Raw genomic sequence first — 15,691 nt, 5'->3', positions numbered from 1 at the left:
AAATCTTGTCAAAACGCGTGTCAATTACCAAGTGGTGAATGGCTTCTTAATGAGATTTGCGTTATAATATCTTGGATCATCCGAAACTTCTTTTCCAAGCCAACTTGGCTTTGCAAACTTCTCATCTTCAGACGTCAATTCTAACTCCGCCATTATCAACCCTTTGTTCTTCCCTTCAAAGAAGTCGACTTCAAACGTATGTCCTTCGTAAGTAATCAAGTGGCGTGTCTTCTCGATTTTCTCTGCACAGAACGACATCAATTCTTCTGCGTCCGATTTTGGAATGGGATATTCATATTCCTTTCGTGTTATTCCTTTTGTCGTCCCTTTGATCGTAATGAATCCACTTTTCTCATCGGCACGTACTCGAACGATCTTCTCTGCTTCGTTGCACAAATAGCCCTGAACAATATGTCGTGTTGCATTTTCCGTCGTTAAAAAGTCGGTGTTGCTCACAAGGAACTTACGCTCAATTTCAGTGTTGTCTGACATCTTTCTGGATATTCAGTTCTTTGACTTGTATTATCACTGTGAAATGACGTGTAAATAAGTGTGTTGTCTCCTGTTCTTCACTTTAAATTAAAAACTACACATATATTTTGTTCGCCTCACCTTCTTATTTTTTAGTTTATTTGTGGTTTTAAACTATTATTTGTTTGTATTATAAATTATAATATATTTTATTAGATTTGTATGATTTGTTTAAATTATCATTTATAATTTGAAATACTATTACAATTTAGATTGTTATTTGTTAATAGTTTTAATGTATTATAAAAATATTATATAAAATGTTATTTGTAAATTAAATAAAAATACGTCAATGATAACTATTATATATTAAACAATATGATACAGTAAACAATTTAGATAAAACATAACCAAAAAGAGAGAAAACTGTATAAAAGAGTAATATGTCACGAAAGAGAGTCTCATTAGGACCAAATGCACAAACGATATCGGGGTTGGAGTCTTCGGCACTCCATGAGGAATCTTTACTCCAACCAACACATAATCGGTCGTCATTTCAAGCTCCACCGACGCGTCAGTCTATAAGACGGTCATTAGTCCCAACAAAGAAACACTTGAATAACGAAGAAATAAAAAAGATGTACGCGGAGTGTTATTTGATGTGTGATCAACGCAAAGTGAATGAAAAGAATGTGTGGACGTTGCCTTTAATTGATTACATGAATGATTGTATTGAAGTGGATGCAGAAGAGAATAAAGGGTCAGCCAATTTTGTGAAGGCTGGACTTGCTATCGACGCTGGTGTTCAGATTTATTCTGTGAGAGTCGATGCAGTCCACAAAAAGACTGTTTGTCTTTTTTAATAGTTATTTACATAACAAGTAACTAAGTAACAGTTTGCAGTGGTCGACACTATTAAACAAGCTGAAGCCGTCGAAACACAGGACGGGGACTTGAGCAGCTTCGATGAAACTCCCGAGAAATTACAGTCACAAACACAACAATCGCAAAATCCGGAAGACCAAGGCACACAAAAGAAAACAAAGCGACGGAAAGGAGTTGTCAATACTCTTGAAAAACACCCAAAGAGTTTGCAAAGTAAATCCGAAAAGGTTGAATATCACCGCGACAGATTGTTCCATCAGAGAATTAGCGCAATGGAAGGGAAGTCAATCATGCAAGATATCACACACAATTTCGGTGACTTTTTGTCGGGAGACTTCGCGGAAGTTGTTGACATTGAAGACGAGGATGTCTTCCCTGAGAATCCAGAGATCGAATGGAAGGGTGTGGATCTCTCGAATTTGAATATCACTGAAATCAATAACGACGGGAGGTCCGCATTGGTCCAGAGCATCGTCGATGATCTGAAGACCCCTGCAGCAACACAACAACCAACACAAAATATTGAACTCACCCAAAAGCAGGAGGAGCAAGAAAAAATGGCAACACAGATTTTCGACAACCTTCCTGTCGACGAAGAATTCAACGAAATAGATAACGTGAACCCCGTTGATGACAACGGTGGAGAGATTTTGCCTGGTAACGACGACGATGTCAATGTGGGCAATCCAGAGATCTTAGCGCCAGTAGTTGAGAAGAACGGCTTTACTTACTTCGACCCAAATATCTACAACATCAAAGAAATCCGAAGGAAGATAAAAGCCAAAGAGCGCGAGGGTAAGTTCATGAAGAAGACAGAAGTCAAGAAGCGTGAGAAGAAGGAAAAGGTCGAGTTTTTTGATTTAAGAGAGCAGAAACCCGTATCGTGGAAATCGTTCTTCAACAAGAAGCCGACAACTACGGAACTGAAGGTGTCGGATAAGATCCGCCCCATATTTGAGGAGGTAAATTTGTCGCTTTTCAATGGTCTCGTTCTGGCAAAAAAGAGAAAAATTGGAAATGAGAAAATGAGTGAGAAGAAGATTGAGAACGTGAGGAATGACAACATTCAAGGGGTGAATCAAAATGGAGAAAAAAGTCAGCTTGGGTTGAGCAGACTCTCGTTAATGGGAGCAAGGCCTTCCATTATGAGATCGATGGTCAAAGGAGACGAAGAAGAAGAGGAACGAATGGTCATGAGGAGTGATGATGAGGAAGAGAAGAGAGACAAAAAGGAGACGTTTACACAAGTTCCGATCCCACGTATGATTAATTTTGAGAAGATCACGGCTGCGACAAAGCCAAAGAACCTTGATTACGACGGGTGTGAAAAATTGATTGAAAAAATTCTTGTGAAAGAGACGCAAGAGGGGCGTGATGAGATTGAGTTCCAAGATTTACTCAACCAAATCTATAACGTTGCGAGTGACAAAGAAAAAGCGGACCTGAGTGTGGCGTTCATATTTGTTTCTGTGAACATTATGTGTTTCCGGAAAGGGATGCGGCTTGTACACGAAGATGTTGTTAAATTGCGGATGAAAAATTGAATTGCCTTAGTTTTGTTATTTCAATAAATAGAAAGAGAAGGGTTTCCAAAAAGTGAAGAACAATAAAAGAAAAAAAAGCGGAAAGAGAAAAACCAGAAAAAGCATTTAATGACGGCCGAAGAGAAAGAGAAGGTCGAAATGAGTCTTTTCGAGAAGATGAGCGACAAAAGCTGGAAATTGCGGAGCGAGGCATACCAAACTCTCGAGCAACAATTTAAAGCCAATGACTTTACTAATGTTGACCCATTTTTAGGGAAAATAGAAGAAGTTGTTGTTGATAACAACGCAACAGCACAAGAGAATGCGTTGTTGGCTGTTCTGTCGTACTTTGAGAAAAATGGTGATGACCGAGCACGAGAAATAGGTCGGAAAATAGTCACGAAAATAGGCGAGAAAGGATTAGTAGGGCGGGCGAAAGGGAAAGAGCGCACATTAGAGTTGTACAATCAGATGGTTGAAATAGGTTTGAACGAAGAGGTCTTTGCGGCGCTATGTGAAGCGTCGAAACACAAGAACATTAAAATGAATTCCGAAGCGATCAAAGCCGTCGAAAATATTCTTCGACTGTTTGGCGTGAAGATCTTTTGCTTTGAGGAATTAACAAATGTCTTGAAAGAATGGGTGGTTCATCGAGATAAAGAGTCGCGACAAGGCGCATTACGAATTGTCCACTTCTTAGTCTCCGAACTTGGCGACACGCGAATGACCAATTTTGTGAACACCATCCCCCCAGCACAGAAAAAGGATTACGACGTTTTTTGCTCACAAAACCCATTCAAAAAGACTGAAGTGATACGAAATGTAAGAGACGGCGTGATACTAACAGTTGCAAAGGAAAGTTTGAATAAGATGGAAGAAGAGAAAGTCGTTGAACGCGTCAAAATTGTCAAAATTTTGCCACCAAATTTCTTTGTCATTGTTCGAGGAGGGAAATGGAAAGAGAAGCGCGACGCATTAAATACACTGAACACCACGCTGAACAAATTTTGTGGAGTCGTTGAAAGCGTCGAAGAAGTGAAAGAAGAACTGAAGAAGTTGATCACAGAGAACAACGTTGTGGTGTGTTCGTGTGCTATGAAGACTGTTGAAGAACTTACAAAGAAGAATTGTGATATGAGTACAACGTATAGAACTATAACAGAACATTTAAAAGAGAGTAACAAGAATATAGTGAATACCATCATCGACACATTTGTGAACGTGTTAAAGAATTACGACGAAGTCATTGAACTTCTGAATGAAGTGAAAGGGACTTCTGTGAGTAACATGAATGTCATGCTTTTGTCGCAGAAACTTCTTGAAAAGTTCAAGGAAGTTGTGTCGAATAAAGTTTCTAATTGGGCTGATTTGTTCTCTGAGTGTTTACAAGACCAAAGAAAGGAATCTCGAGATGAAGCAACAAAAAGTCTGATGGTGTATGTCCAAATCAATGGATTTACTGTGTTGGATCTACTTCACAACGTGTCGGAGGAGAGACTTAAAATAGTCAGAAAGCGAATTAACGGGGAAGTGTGTAACTCTGAAAACCCGAGTCAAGTGTTTCCGACTGACACGATATCGGAGACTAAAAATATGAATTTCACAATCAACTTACCGAAGAAGATGGAAACTGTTGCTCCCAATAAAGTAGAAAAGACTGGGAAACTCGAGAAAATTGATAAACGCGTGTTTCAAGGAAATTCAGCGCCAAATATCGAGAGAGTGCGAACACTACCAAAACCCGAGTTAAAACGAGACGGAAGTGCGCGGCCCGTCTCGAAAGGCGTTCAGAGATATACAAAGCCCACTAAAACGAATACGGCTATGCAACCTGTGAAGAAAGAAAAGAAATTGAATATCACAGAAATCCTCCGCAATTTGAAATCGTCGGATTGGAAGAGACAGATTACCGCGTTAGAGGACGCCGAAGTATATTTGAAGACTGGGAGAATCAACACGAATGAGAGTGACATTTTAGTTAGCGAGTTAAAGACGAAGATCACTGACCCGAAGAGAGCGCTTGCGACTGTTGCTATCAAGACGTTGAACGCACTTGTATGTTCGATTAAGGTTGGGTTCCAGAGACACATTGCAGTAGTTATGCCGAGTGTCATTGTGCAACTTGGAGAGACGAATAAACAAATCAAAGAGAATGCAAAGGAGGTGATGATATCAATTGGAAATGAACTTGGACTGCCTGCAGTGATGGGACAACTCTACAACTCATTGTATTTAAATAACAACCCATCGATTCGGAAATCCGCACTTGAAGTGTTGGACTTTTTCTGTACCAAAATGGATGAAAAGGAGGCGCAAGTTGTGAGGAACATTATTGTACTGCTGATGAGACATTTGAATGAGAGGAATTTGGAGTTGAGAAAATTGGCGGAGGGTGTTGTGACGAAGATGATGAAATTGTTTGGGACTTCGATCTTCAAAGAACGTGTCCACGAGTTGAATCCGAACGAGACAAGTGCGTTTAATGACTTCTTCAGGCGGAGTGCATTTTCTGGTCTTACAAAGAAAGGAGACAAAAGTGGAACAGACTCGCAAAAGACTCGATTTGCAGAGGATTTTACTGAGAAGACTGGCCAAATGGAGGAAGAGCAAGTGTCGGATAACAAAAAGATGATTACAAAGAAGTTAACGCATTTAATCAAAGTGTGTCGAGACTCTGTCTCGCAACCTGTCATTCGGAAGAGTTCAAATGATTTGAACATTTCGTGTGTAGAAAATATGACAAAAGCGATGGAAGAAGAGCCAACGATTATAGACGACAATATGAATGTTGTGCCGATGAGAAAAACGATATCCAATTTGCAACAGAATGGCGACATTCCTGAGTTTGGAAAGCCAACAGTTTCGTTAATACAGAGGTGCGCGACAATTTCAATGGTGGTCAAAAACGTGGGCCAAAATCCTGTGATTGTCCGGTCACAAACGATGATCCCAACCGAACTCTTAGTATTATATAAAATACCAGACACGTATATTAAAGACGTTCTGAGACTTGGTGCGGAGATGTTACCACAAGACTATTTGCAGCGATTAATATCGTTGTCGCAGCGAGATGTTGATTTGTGTTTGACTGCAGTGAATAACTTGGATGTCACGAAGACGAATTTTGAGGAGTTTATCATGACATGGGGGTGCATTTTATTACTGAAAGGAGACTTCAATTTGTTGCCCAAGTTTTGTTTAATTGTGAGGAAGTTTTTGGAGGAGAAGGTGAAGAATGGGACATCACTTGAGAACGTGAGGAGTCAGAAATTTGTAGAATACCTGTTTAAGTCGGCGCAATACTTTTCATCGGAAATCATAGTCATCAGCAGACTGTTGTTGCTTACGTTAACGCCTTTCAAGCTGATTGAAATCTTGTGGAAGGTGTATACTACTTCACACCTCATGACACGATCAACGTGTTTGATGGTGTTGAATAACTTGTTTGACGATATGAATGGACAAATTGAGTTACCCAGCAATTTTCTGATCGAGATGTTCTTCACAATATACAGCAAAGCGTCGAAAAGGAACAATGAACTTGGCGCGTTGTATGTTCTTGGCAAGCTGTACAACGAGATTGGACGCGACTTGATCAATCAATTGATGAAAGAAAAGGATGTCAAGTGTGATCACAAATTTGATGAGCTTATTCGATGCACTGCGGACTATTTGAGAAGTCGGCAAATGTTATTTAGGACAAGTGGAGAGCGAAAGAGTATTGATGATGGCATTTCTGATATCGAAGGGTTTGGGAGTATTGGGGAACAAAACATGGAATTGGTCTCATACGTCAGTGGTGTTGATTCCAAGAAGGAGAGTCCAATGAGCCAGAAAAAGAAAGAATTGAAGGAGATGAGTCGGATGGAAGAAAAGGAACTTCAAGAGACTTTGAAGAACAAAGAGAAGAAAGAGACTGAGAACAATGAGCTCGTAGTGATTCCACAAACGAATACAATCGCTCCAGTTGCACAGCAAAATGGTGGTGATGAGAAAACAATGAAATTGGAAACACCAAATCAAGTGAAGATAACAGAAATTGCAATTCCACAAACTGAACAGAAGGAGGTGGCACCAATTCAGACGATTACAAAGATGGTTGAGGAAGTGAAAACTCCACCACACCCCTTGCAAATAGATTTGAACATGACTGAAATGACGAAAATGCAGAGTGTTGTATCAACAGTCAAAGAGAAAGAAGTGGGAAAGGAGGGCATACCACCACCGCTCAATTTGGAAGAGAGTAAGATGCCAGCGAAGATGTCATTGGAAGGGGACGATCTGAGTGATATTTCTGAAGTGCAAAAAGTGTCTGAAATATCGATTGGAAAGCCTATGGAAATAACACCAGAGAAACGCGAGGAAATAGTGAACCAACCACCTTCAACAGCCATCATCGCTGCACCAACTATAGAACACAAAGCGATGGAAGAGGAAGTGTTCAGTGGGTTTGATAACAACACAATCAGTCAAGAATTGGTCATGAAGAAAATCACGCCAATCACACTCCATCAGAACAATGAAATTGACTTAATACAAAATAACGTGGAGAGCGACGTCTTCAACGAGAGTGTGGCATTAGCAAATCCAAATGAAATAGAAAAGAATGATAAAACGCTCTTTGCGCCACCAACTGAATTTTCGTTGGCGTCTCCTATTCAAACAAAAGAAATCGAGAAGCCCGAATTTTTGTCGGCGAAGGTGTCGCCTTATGTGTCGCAAGTACTCTCACCCCGCAATGTAATAAAATCTGCACGACCGAAGAAACACGCGGCACCCAGAGTTGCCAAAAATCTGTTTGAGAAGTCGCCCGTGTCTTCTGCTGTTCGTGTGAAAGTGCTCGAACCCAAAGAAAAGAGTGAGAAAGAGAGTGAAGTGAAGCGTGTGAATCAAATCATTCAATCGATCAATGCGAAGCAATCGCTTCACCCATCAAAAGCGGAATTCAAGCCTTCCCCAACACTTCAAAAGAGTGCTCAGAGTGAATACATCACCGTGACAAATGACAAACACAACACCTTTGATACTCCGCTCACTCGCGATTATGAACATCATGGCGAGATAACACGACGACGTAATTGTCTTGCGCCGACGATGTCAGAAGAGACACAACTTGTTGATCAGAATAAGTTCCCCGAGAAGATGGCTCGTTCGAAATCTGCGATTAGTGATCCACAAATCATAGCGTTACAACGGAGTTTAGCGACGCGGCCAAAGATCTCGCCGATCAAGAAGGTGATGCATTACTCGCCACTTCCGAGTGTCCCCAACTGGAAAGACATCAAGTGAAATGGCATCGTCACACTCCACTTCTTACTTCCCAAGTCTTCAATCAGTAGTATGAATTGATTGGTATTGTTTATATCGGTAATATTCTGCGTCTCCCGGGATACCATAGAACCCGTTATAATCAAAAGAAGAGTTAAAACGTAATCAATATAACACTCATTTCTGTTTATGCTTATGTTTATCACTGACACATGTGAACGAACTCCCGTCTTGTGCAAATGCCTTTTCCATTTCAGATTTGAAGTCAAAGGTCCCAGCTGGCCCTTGCACTTGGCCCATCCCAAAGAAATTGCTTTGGGATTGAAGGTTGGGGCTGGAGGGTTGTTGTAACGACTGCCCAATCGTCCCAAATCCAAAGGAAGTATTTGCACTGTTGTCTGTAGCATTTGGGCAAAAAGCAGATGCAAACCCAGTGAAGTCGTTTTGGATGGTCGGCCGGCCAATTCCAAATTGTGAGGGGGTGTTCGTTTGATTCCCAAAATCAAAGAGTGTTGTTCCATTCCCGTTGTTTGGTTTAGTATTGGCATTGAAATCCACGTTCTGCATTTTGATAGACAAGTCGCCAAATAATGTACCTGTGGAAGCCGCTGATGTTCCACTCGTACTATTCGATAGTAATGGTTGTGCAACGGTAGTTGATGTATTCTGTGGGGTGAAAGGAGGCGGTTGTGTCTTATCGCCGAACCCAAAAGCCGAAGCGAAGCCTGTTGAAGGGGTTGATGGTGTCATAGCTTGTGTTCCATTCAAATTAGTGGGTGCACCGGGTTGTGTAGCAATTATTGTTGACGTTTGTGGCGTCAAATTGAAAGCAAATAAGTCATTACTCGCAGGGGTTTTGTTATCGAAGCCAACAAAGGGAGTTGGAGGAGTGAACATAGCTGGTGGAGCAACTGTTGGAGCTATTGTTGGGTTAACTGGTGGTATTGGAATAGGTTGGTCGTTTTTCGGTTGTTCAATAGGAGTAGTAGTGACTGCCTTGTTTTCAATTGGAAGAACAAGTTGAGGTATTGGAGTTGGTTCTATATTTGTTTGAGGTGTTGTTTGAGGTATTACAATAGCTTCGTCTTGTTTAGTTGGTTCAACTTTAGACGGTTCTTTTGCTTCAATTTTTACATCAGTAGCCATATTGTTTGAAGGAGTTGGTACCATTGGTGCATTTTGTGTTCCATTGGTTTGAGTCATTTGATTATCAGTTGTAGAAAAGACAGGTGGAGTGTTAGTAACGCCTTCTGGTGTTGTATTTATTGATACGGTTGTTTGTATTTGTTGTTCTGATGTTGCAGGAGTTATTGGAGTAACAGGTGTTGTGTTGAACATACCATCAAACGTATTATTACCAGTTGATGTTGTCTCTCCTTTGTTCGTCTCGTGTGTCGTATTTCCAAAGTTGAAACCTTCAAACCCTTTAAAATCTGTCGTCGTAGTAGTAGTTGAAGTAGATGGAGTAGTTGACATTTGTAAAGGTTGGATAGGTGGTGATACAACTTCATGTGTTTGTTTCTCTTGTTCCTTTTCGCCCACTTTTGGTGTCTCTGTAGCCAAACTCCCGACGTTTCCAAACCCTTCAAATTTGAACCCCGTTGGTAGCCCTTCCTTTCCATCAGTTAACGAATCGAATCCTTTAAAAAACCCAGCAAATGGTTGTGTTGCAGTGCTTTCTCTTTTGTTTTCCTCTTTTTTGTCTTCCACTGCCTTCACTTCTTCTTGCACGTGTTCTTCTGGACTTTTTTCCATTTCCAACCCTCGTTTCTTGATCTCTGTTGGTGGAAAGGTGAATGAAGTGTTTGTTGTCTTCTTTGTTTCAACTTGTTCTTTACTGACTTGCACTGGTTTCTCAAGATGGAAAGGTTCTTTCTTTTCCATTTCTGCCATGGGGCGATTAAACCCAAACCCTGTAAAATCAGAGAATGTATTTGTTGTAGTATTTGGTGTTGTTATCATAGGCTTGATCTCTACTGGTGTGTCATGTTTCTCTTCTATAACATTTGGTTTCACATCCGTCACTTGTTGCATTGCACTTTCCTTAGTTTCAGCATTTGGAGGTACTGTTCCAAATCCAATTAAATTGGTATTTAACATATCAATTTGTTTCAAATTCTGTGTATTCTCCACTGTGACGTCTTCCTTTGGCTTTTCGGCCACTGTATTAAATACATTTCTGAAGTCAAAAGAAGGGACATTCGGTGTGGTATTGACTTGTGCAACGGGTGTTAAATTTACAATAGGCTGATCACTCTTTTTCTCATCATCTTTAATTGGATCTTTACGACTTTGAGGTATTGGTATTGGTGCAAAATAAAGATGTGTATTTCCCAAGTTCTCCTCCCTTATCACGTTCTTTTTCTCTTCACCCTTTTCAGTATTAACTTCTGCAACGACTTGTTTTGGTATTTCAAAATTGAATCTGTTGTTAATATGATCTTTCATATCAAAAGTTGAACTCATTTGTGGTGTTGGGTTTATCTTCTTTTCTGTATTTATTCTCTTCATTGAAGGTTCGTTAATGGATTGGAAATAATCCTTTATTAGCCCATCATGTATTTGATTTTTGTCTGTCGGTAGTGTGAAATCGCTTGTTGTCTTCTTCCGTTGTGTCTCTTTATGTATTCTCGCAATTTTGTTCTCCACCTTCTCTTCTTTGTCCTCTCGTATCCCTCGAATCGGTTTCACATGTTCAATCCTCTTCCTTCTTTTCTCCATCGTCGCATTTGATGGTCGTTTCCCTCCAAAATCGCTCATTCGGTCTTTCTTTGGTCCAAGTGGTATTGGTGTTTCTTCACTCGATGAGCTTGACAGCAAAGGCAAAGGTTTCGAAGTACCAGATAATAACGTTGAATCACCAGAAAAAAATTTTGACAGGTGTTGCAATGCCATATCTTGATTTTTAAGCATCTGTGAATATGAATCAACACCACTAATTTGTTTCGGTTGTGTTCCTTGACTAGGTGTCTCCGTCTTATAATAAGAATTTCTTGTTACCAATTTCTTTGGTTTGAAATGGGGACACGACGTAGAAGTTCTCAAATACAAAGCGGCCTCTTGTTTTGACATTTTCCGGATCTGATCTGATGTCAGTCGTGGACGTTTCTCTTCCGTAGGTGTTTCTTGTTTCGTACTGATGGTACTAATACTGGATCGTTTCTTTTGGTCGATAATAGTTATAAATTGCTTAATAATTGTTTGTTCGTCTGCTTCCGAGTCGATCTCTATGACGCGTTTCTTTAAAGGGTTGACCAAAGAGGGAAACGATTTTTCATGTGGCTCTTGTGTTGTTTGCTTTGTTTCTTGTAAATTGTCCTGTTGAGTTGCTTCTGCTTGTGGGACGGCAGCAACTGGTTCATTTTGTGTGGCTTGTGTTGAAGTGTTCTGGTTTTGTAACTGTTCTTCTCTTTGTCGTTGTTGAAGTAATAAGTGATCAGCTGGGACGGGGAAAACCAGGCCTCCTATAAATGAAAAAGTGTCATAGAAAAACTTTCCAATCAACCCCATACGAATGATTTGATAGTTTATTAGTATTTATTAGAGTAAAACAAAAGTGAAAAACCTTGATTTTTTTAAGAAGTTGTTAATTAATTTAATAATTGTTTTCTAATATATTTATATAATTTGGTATAAATAAATTATTAAATGGTTTATAATTATTATAAGTATAATTCTGTATTGTTTTGAGTAATTTCTTAACCCCAGAAATAATAAATCACCCAAATTGTGAATTATCACTTTGACGGATTGCGTCAAGTGAGTAATCAATAATTGTACATCACTTAGAATACTTATTGGTCGTCTTCGTCTGGATCTACTTGTCCCAAAGGAACTTGTTCTGTTCTTTTGACTGACAAAGGAACGTATGAAGGTCTGTATTTCTTATCCAACGCAGCCCTTTTCATTTGTTCCAATTTCACAAGCTCCTCAACTTCTCCACCTAATAGTTGGCAATTCGTGTTGTCGAGACACAAATACCCTCTTCGTACTTTCACATTCCTCAACACTATCTTGGCCCCAGGTTTAATTCCCAAACATAGTCCATTCACATGAGAGTGCTCAAACGCATATACAATTTTCATTCCGTCTGTCAACGCGAGCTTCATCATTCTGTTTTTCGTTTCTTTAAAAGCATCATCGACTGACGCAGACACATCTGTGTACTCATTGATTTGTAACACTGCTATGTCTAGTTTTTCCTCTTTGGTGTCGAACGAGAAGTCTGGGAGAAACGAAGAGCAGCACGTGGAGATCATCGAATTCAAAAATGTGTTGTATACGTATTGGGTCATTGTGTCGATATTTCCCAGAATTTGTGGTTTCGACATCTGCAAATAGGTGATACAGTCAGCAACAAACTTGGCTGTAAGTTTTATTGGCAACAGTCGTTGTTGGATTTGACCTGCAATTGACATTCTTGTTTCCTAGTTTTGTCCCTTTTCTGTTTGTTTATTCCTCACTTTAAATCCTATAAAATGAATAATTATTAATTTATAATAAATCAATTATGTTTGAAATTAAAAAAAAATAATTCAATCTCTTTGTTCAAGAAGTGGAACGAAAGGATGTTTAAGGCTAAAAAGAATCACCAAAATCAATTAGTGACCATCTAATAAGAAACATTAGTGGGGAATATCAAAAGACGGTCCCTGGTCTGTGGGCTTTTGAAGGGACGTCATAAACGTCTTCACCTGCTCAGAACCGTACTGTTTGTTAAGCTTTTCAAGTGCCCGTTGTTCAGATTCTTGCTGCCTTTTGATTTTCTCCTCCTGAGTGAGTTCAGGATCAACGGGTTTCTTAGCAATATTTTTTGCCTGCTCGTCGATAAGACCTTTCAACTCATCAATATAACCAGTGAGCTCGAGGTTGTTTAAAGCCTTGATGACGTGGTCTGTGTTCAAAGTTTTCCTGTTTGCAGATCCGGCGACGTCCTTCGACTCAGCCGCGAGTATGTGGATAAACTCAACACCACAGTCCGCAATCACGTCTCGCAAATCAGAAGAGACACGAAAAGAAGGAGATATGTTCTCTTTTATCAATTTATTTATTGATGTCTTTGGAAGAAAGTGTTCATCCGCCATTTGTCGAGAAAGTTGTGTCGGTCAGTGTGCTCGAATTCTCATTTTGTAAGTTCCCAGACCTCGTAATGGTTCCTTTTTACTAATAAAATACTATATATTTTACTATACTTGAAACTCCACTGCAACAAATTTCAGTTTGTTTTTTAGTTTGTTCAACTCTTCACCAACAAATCGGGTCATTAAGGTGATACATTTAGAACAGGGTTCAGATAAAAAGAGAAACAAATAATTCATTACATTTGTTTAGTTTTTTAGAACTATACTAAAATTAGGGTTTTAATTTTGGATTACCGAAATATAACGGTTGATTTTTGTATTATTATTTTATTATTATTATTATTATTAAAATAATACTAAAATAACTAATAAATATAAAAATTTAATCAGATATGGTCAAATCATCACGTTTCAGAGTGAGCTGAGTAATATCATCATTTTAATTAAGTTATAAAACATAGAATTTTTTTCTTATTTGATATCTCTATATTTTTTTTAATTAAAAGAGATAATAATTTAAATATTATGGGTTTTATATTATAATTTTGAAATTATATCGGTATCAATTTTATTATTGTAGTTAAATTTTTGATACACCAATGATTATTGGTGTTGATATAATCAAAAATAATCGACAATAATTAATTTACATTCCGTTAAATTAAAAGTTAAATAATAATAATATTTAAATTATGAATTAAAATAAACTTATAAACTTATAAATCTATTTTAATTAACATATTTTGTTAAAAGACAAAACAACAATTGGCTAAACACTTTTGAAAAAAATATATCGGCGATAGAAATGAACCTTTTTATATCTAAACTTTTACCCACTCAGACCGATAAAAAAATTGATTTTACTTCAAACGAAACAAAAAGTATATGAACAATAATCCATTAAACAACCCTCCACTAAATGAAAGGAAACTAGTTATAGAACTTGAAAACGGCGAATTCATGGAGAGCAAAGAAGTGAAGGTGTTAGACACTGAGATAAACAATACTATCCGTCAGTTATTAAAAGAGAACAAGATAGAAGAAACAGTCACATATGTATATACCAAATTGGTACAATCGACCGACCATCCATTGAAACATAATATCAACCAAACATACTCCACTTTTGAAAACAATTTTAAAACGACTAATCCAAAACATTTTGATAACCAAACGTTGAAACAAACTATTATAGATGTCGTCACTTTAATTACTGCCGAAATCCTTTTCACCCTCTCAAAGTACTACAAACAAATAAAAAAATTTCGTTTACAAATGTTACAACCGCTCTCTACTATCGTCTTGGAAAAAGTATTCCCGTCCGCTTTCCAATTCATCGCAACAAAAACTAAAGACTTGGACTTCAGATTCCAACTCCAAGCAAAAAAGTACTTGTCCAGTGATCTCAGACTTGTTCTCAAAATTAAACCCGCTATCTTCCCAATGGAATATCCAAGCTCAGAAGAGTCATTCATGAAAACTATCGACTCTATAAATTCCATCGAAGAAAGTGAAACCGTTGATGTCATGCGAGAAAAATTGGTCTCTTCACAAACTGTTTTAATCGATGAAGTTAAGATGATGCATAGTGGTGAATTGCCAAAGGCTTTGTTTGTCTTTCATTTACTATAAATATACTATATATATACCATTAATTATCATACTATATATTATACTCTATAAATTATAATAAATTAATATCTAGTGATAGTGATGACTTATTGGGGCTGTTTTCTTTTTCGATCTTACACTCACACGTCAAATATCCCTTTGCTATTTCGTTAATGTTAGAACTTTTTCTGAATGAAGAAGATTTTTTAACACAAGCGGGATATGCCCTTACGACTTATTCTATTGCTATTCAATCTATTATTAAAATGACTGAAGACGAATGCCTCAAAAAGAGTGAAGTACTCTCCCTCGACCCTATTGTCGCATTATCAAAACCGACACAACGAAAACAAACCATTTTAATGCAATCGGACTTCCACCAACCCCTCATCGCACAAACACAGAAAAAGATGATCATCCCACCAAAAGGAAAATTCGTCATTGGGATTAGAAAAACGATGACCCCCGCTACTAAGAAGTTCCAAAATAGTGTCGACTCCCTCCAAGACTCTCCTATCCGACAACATAACTTTAGAATTTCTTTGGAAGACGCTACAGACAATGTCTTGTCGAACCCGGAACTCAGTGACGGGTCTTCGGGATCGACGTTGTCACCTTCACCAAAACTTGACAAGACGTCTTTGAAAATATCACAAGAATTTGATGAAGAGCAGATTCCAAGTCAAATAACTCAACCAGAATTGATGCCATTTGAGAAACAGGCTGAAACAAGTGATATAAAGGATGATGGTGGTATTACAAACGGGTTAGAAAGTGATGTTAACACAATGGGTACTCAAGAACACAACGAAGAAGTGCTTACGAGCGTTGTAGAGTTAGAAGAACCTCAAA

General features: G+C 38.5%; 7 protein-coding genes across 7 annotated transcripts; 3 read left to right on the top strand and 4 right to left on the bottom strand.

Annotated features, from left to right (window-relative positions):
* Nucleotides 1-24: 24 nt before the first annotated feature.
* On the bottom strand, nucleotides 25-492 carry EIN_498310 (hypothetical protein; the record flags this gene model as incomplete). Its single annotated transcript, XM_004261354.1, has 1 exon — nucleotides 25-492. The coding sequence occupies one exon, from the start codon at nucleotides 490-492 to the stop codon at nucleotides 25-27; it is 468 nt and encodes a 155-aa protein (XP_004261402.1).
* A 422-nt stretch (nucleotides 493-914) lies between these two features.
* EIN_498300 (hypothetical protein) lies at nucleotides 915-2,900 on the top strand (the record flags this gene model as incomplete). The annotated part of the gene is made up of 2 exons (XM_004261353.1): nucleotides 915-1,319; nucleotides 1,368-2,900. 2 exons carry the CDS (start codon nucleotides 915-917, stop codon nucleotides 2,898-2,900), a joined length of 1,938 nt encoding a protein of 645 aa, XP_004261401.1.
* Nucleotides 2,901-3,008: 108 nt separating this feature from the next.
* EIN_498290 (hypothetical protein) lies at nucleotides 3,009-8,168 on the top strand (the record flags this gene model as incomplete). The annotated part of the gene is made up of 1 exon (XM_004261352.1): nucleotides 3,009-8,168. One exon carries the CDS (start codon nucleotides 3,009-3,011, stop codon nucleotides 8,166-8,168), a length of 5,160 nt encoding a protein of 1,719 aa, XP_004261400.1.
* A 156-nt stretch (nucleotides 8,169-8,324) lies between these two features.
* Nucleotides 8,325-11,657, bottom strand: EIN_498280 (hypothetical protein; the record flags this gene model as incomplete). Its single annotated transcript, XM_004261351.1, has 1 exon — nucleotides 8,325-11,657. One exon carries the CDS (start codon nucleotides 11,655-11,657, stop codon nucleotides 8,325-8,327), a length of 3,333 nt encoding a protein of 1,110 aa, XP_004261399.1.
* A 284-nt stretch (nucleotides 11,658-11,941) lies between these two features.
* On the bottom strand, nucleotides 11,942-12,565 carry EIN_498270 (hypothetical protein; the record flags this gene model as incomplete). Its single annotated transcript, XM_004261350.1, has 1 exon — nucleotides 11,942-12,565. One exon carries the CDS (start codon nucleotides 12,563-12,565, stop codon nucleotides 11,942-11,944), a length of 624 nt encoding a protein of 207 aa, XP_004261398.1.
* A 207-nt stretch (nucleotides 12,566-12,772) lies between these two features.
* On the bottom strand, nucleotides 12,773-13,231 carry EIN_498260 (TATA-binding protein-associated phosphoprotein, putative; the record flags this gene model as incomplete). The annotated part of the gene is made up of 1 exon (XM_004261349.1): nucleotides 12,773-13,231. One exon carries the CDS (start codon nucleotides 13,229-13,231, stop codon nucleotides 12,773-12,775), a length of 459 nt encoding a protein of 152 aa, XP_004261397.1.
* Nucleotides 13,232-14,188: 957 nt separating this feature from the next.
* On the top strand, nucleotides 14,189-15,613 carry EIN_498250 (vacuolar sorting protein (VPS9) domain containing protein; the record flags this gene model as incomplete). Its single annotated transcript, XM_004261348.1, has 2 exons — nucleotides 14,189-14,838; nucleotides 14,934-15,613. Coding segments are annotated over 2 exons (1,330 nt in total), but the record flags the coding sequence as incomplete, so codon positions are not given.
* Nucleotides 15,614-15,691: the final 78 nt, after the last annotated feature.

Source organism: Entamoeba invadens (assembly GCF_000330505.1).
Source record: "Entamoeba invadens IP1 unplaced genomic scaffold scaff_1105074724605, whole genome shotgun sequence".
NCBI lineage: Eukaryota > Evosea > Mastigamoebida > Endamoebidae > Entamoeba > Entamoeba invadens.
This window is presented reverse-complemented; position numbering and strand designations above follow the sequence as displayed.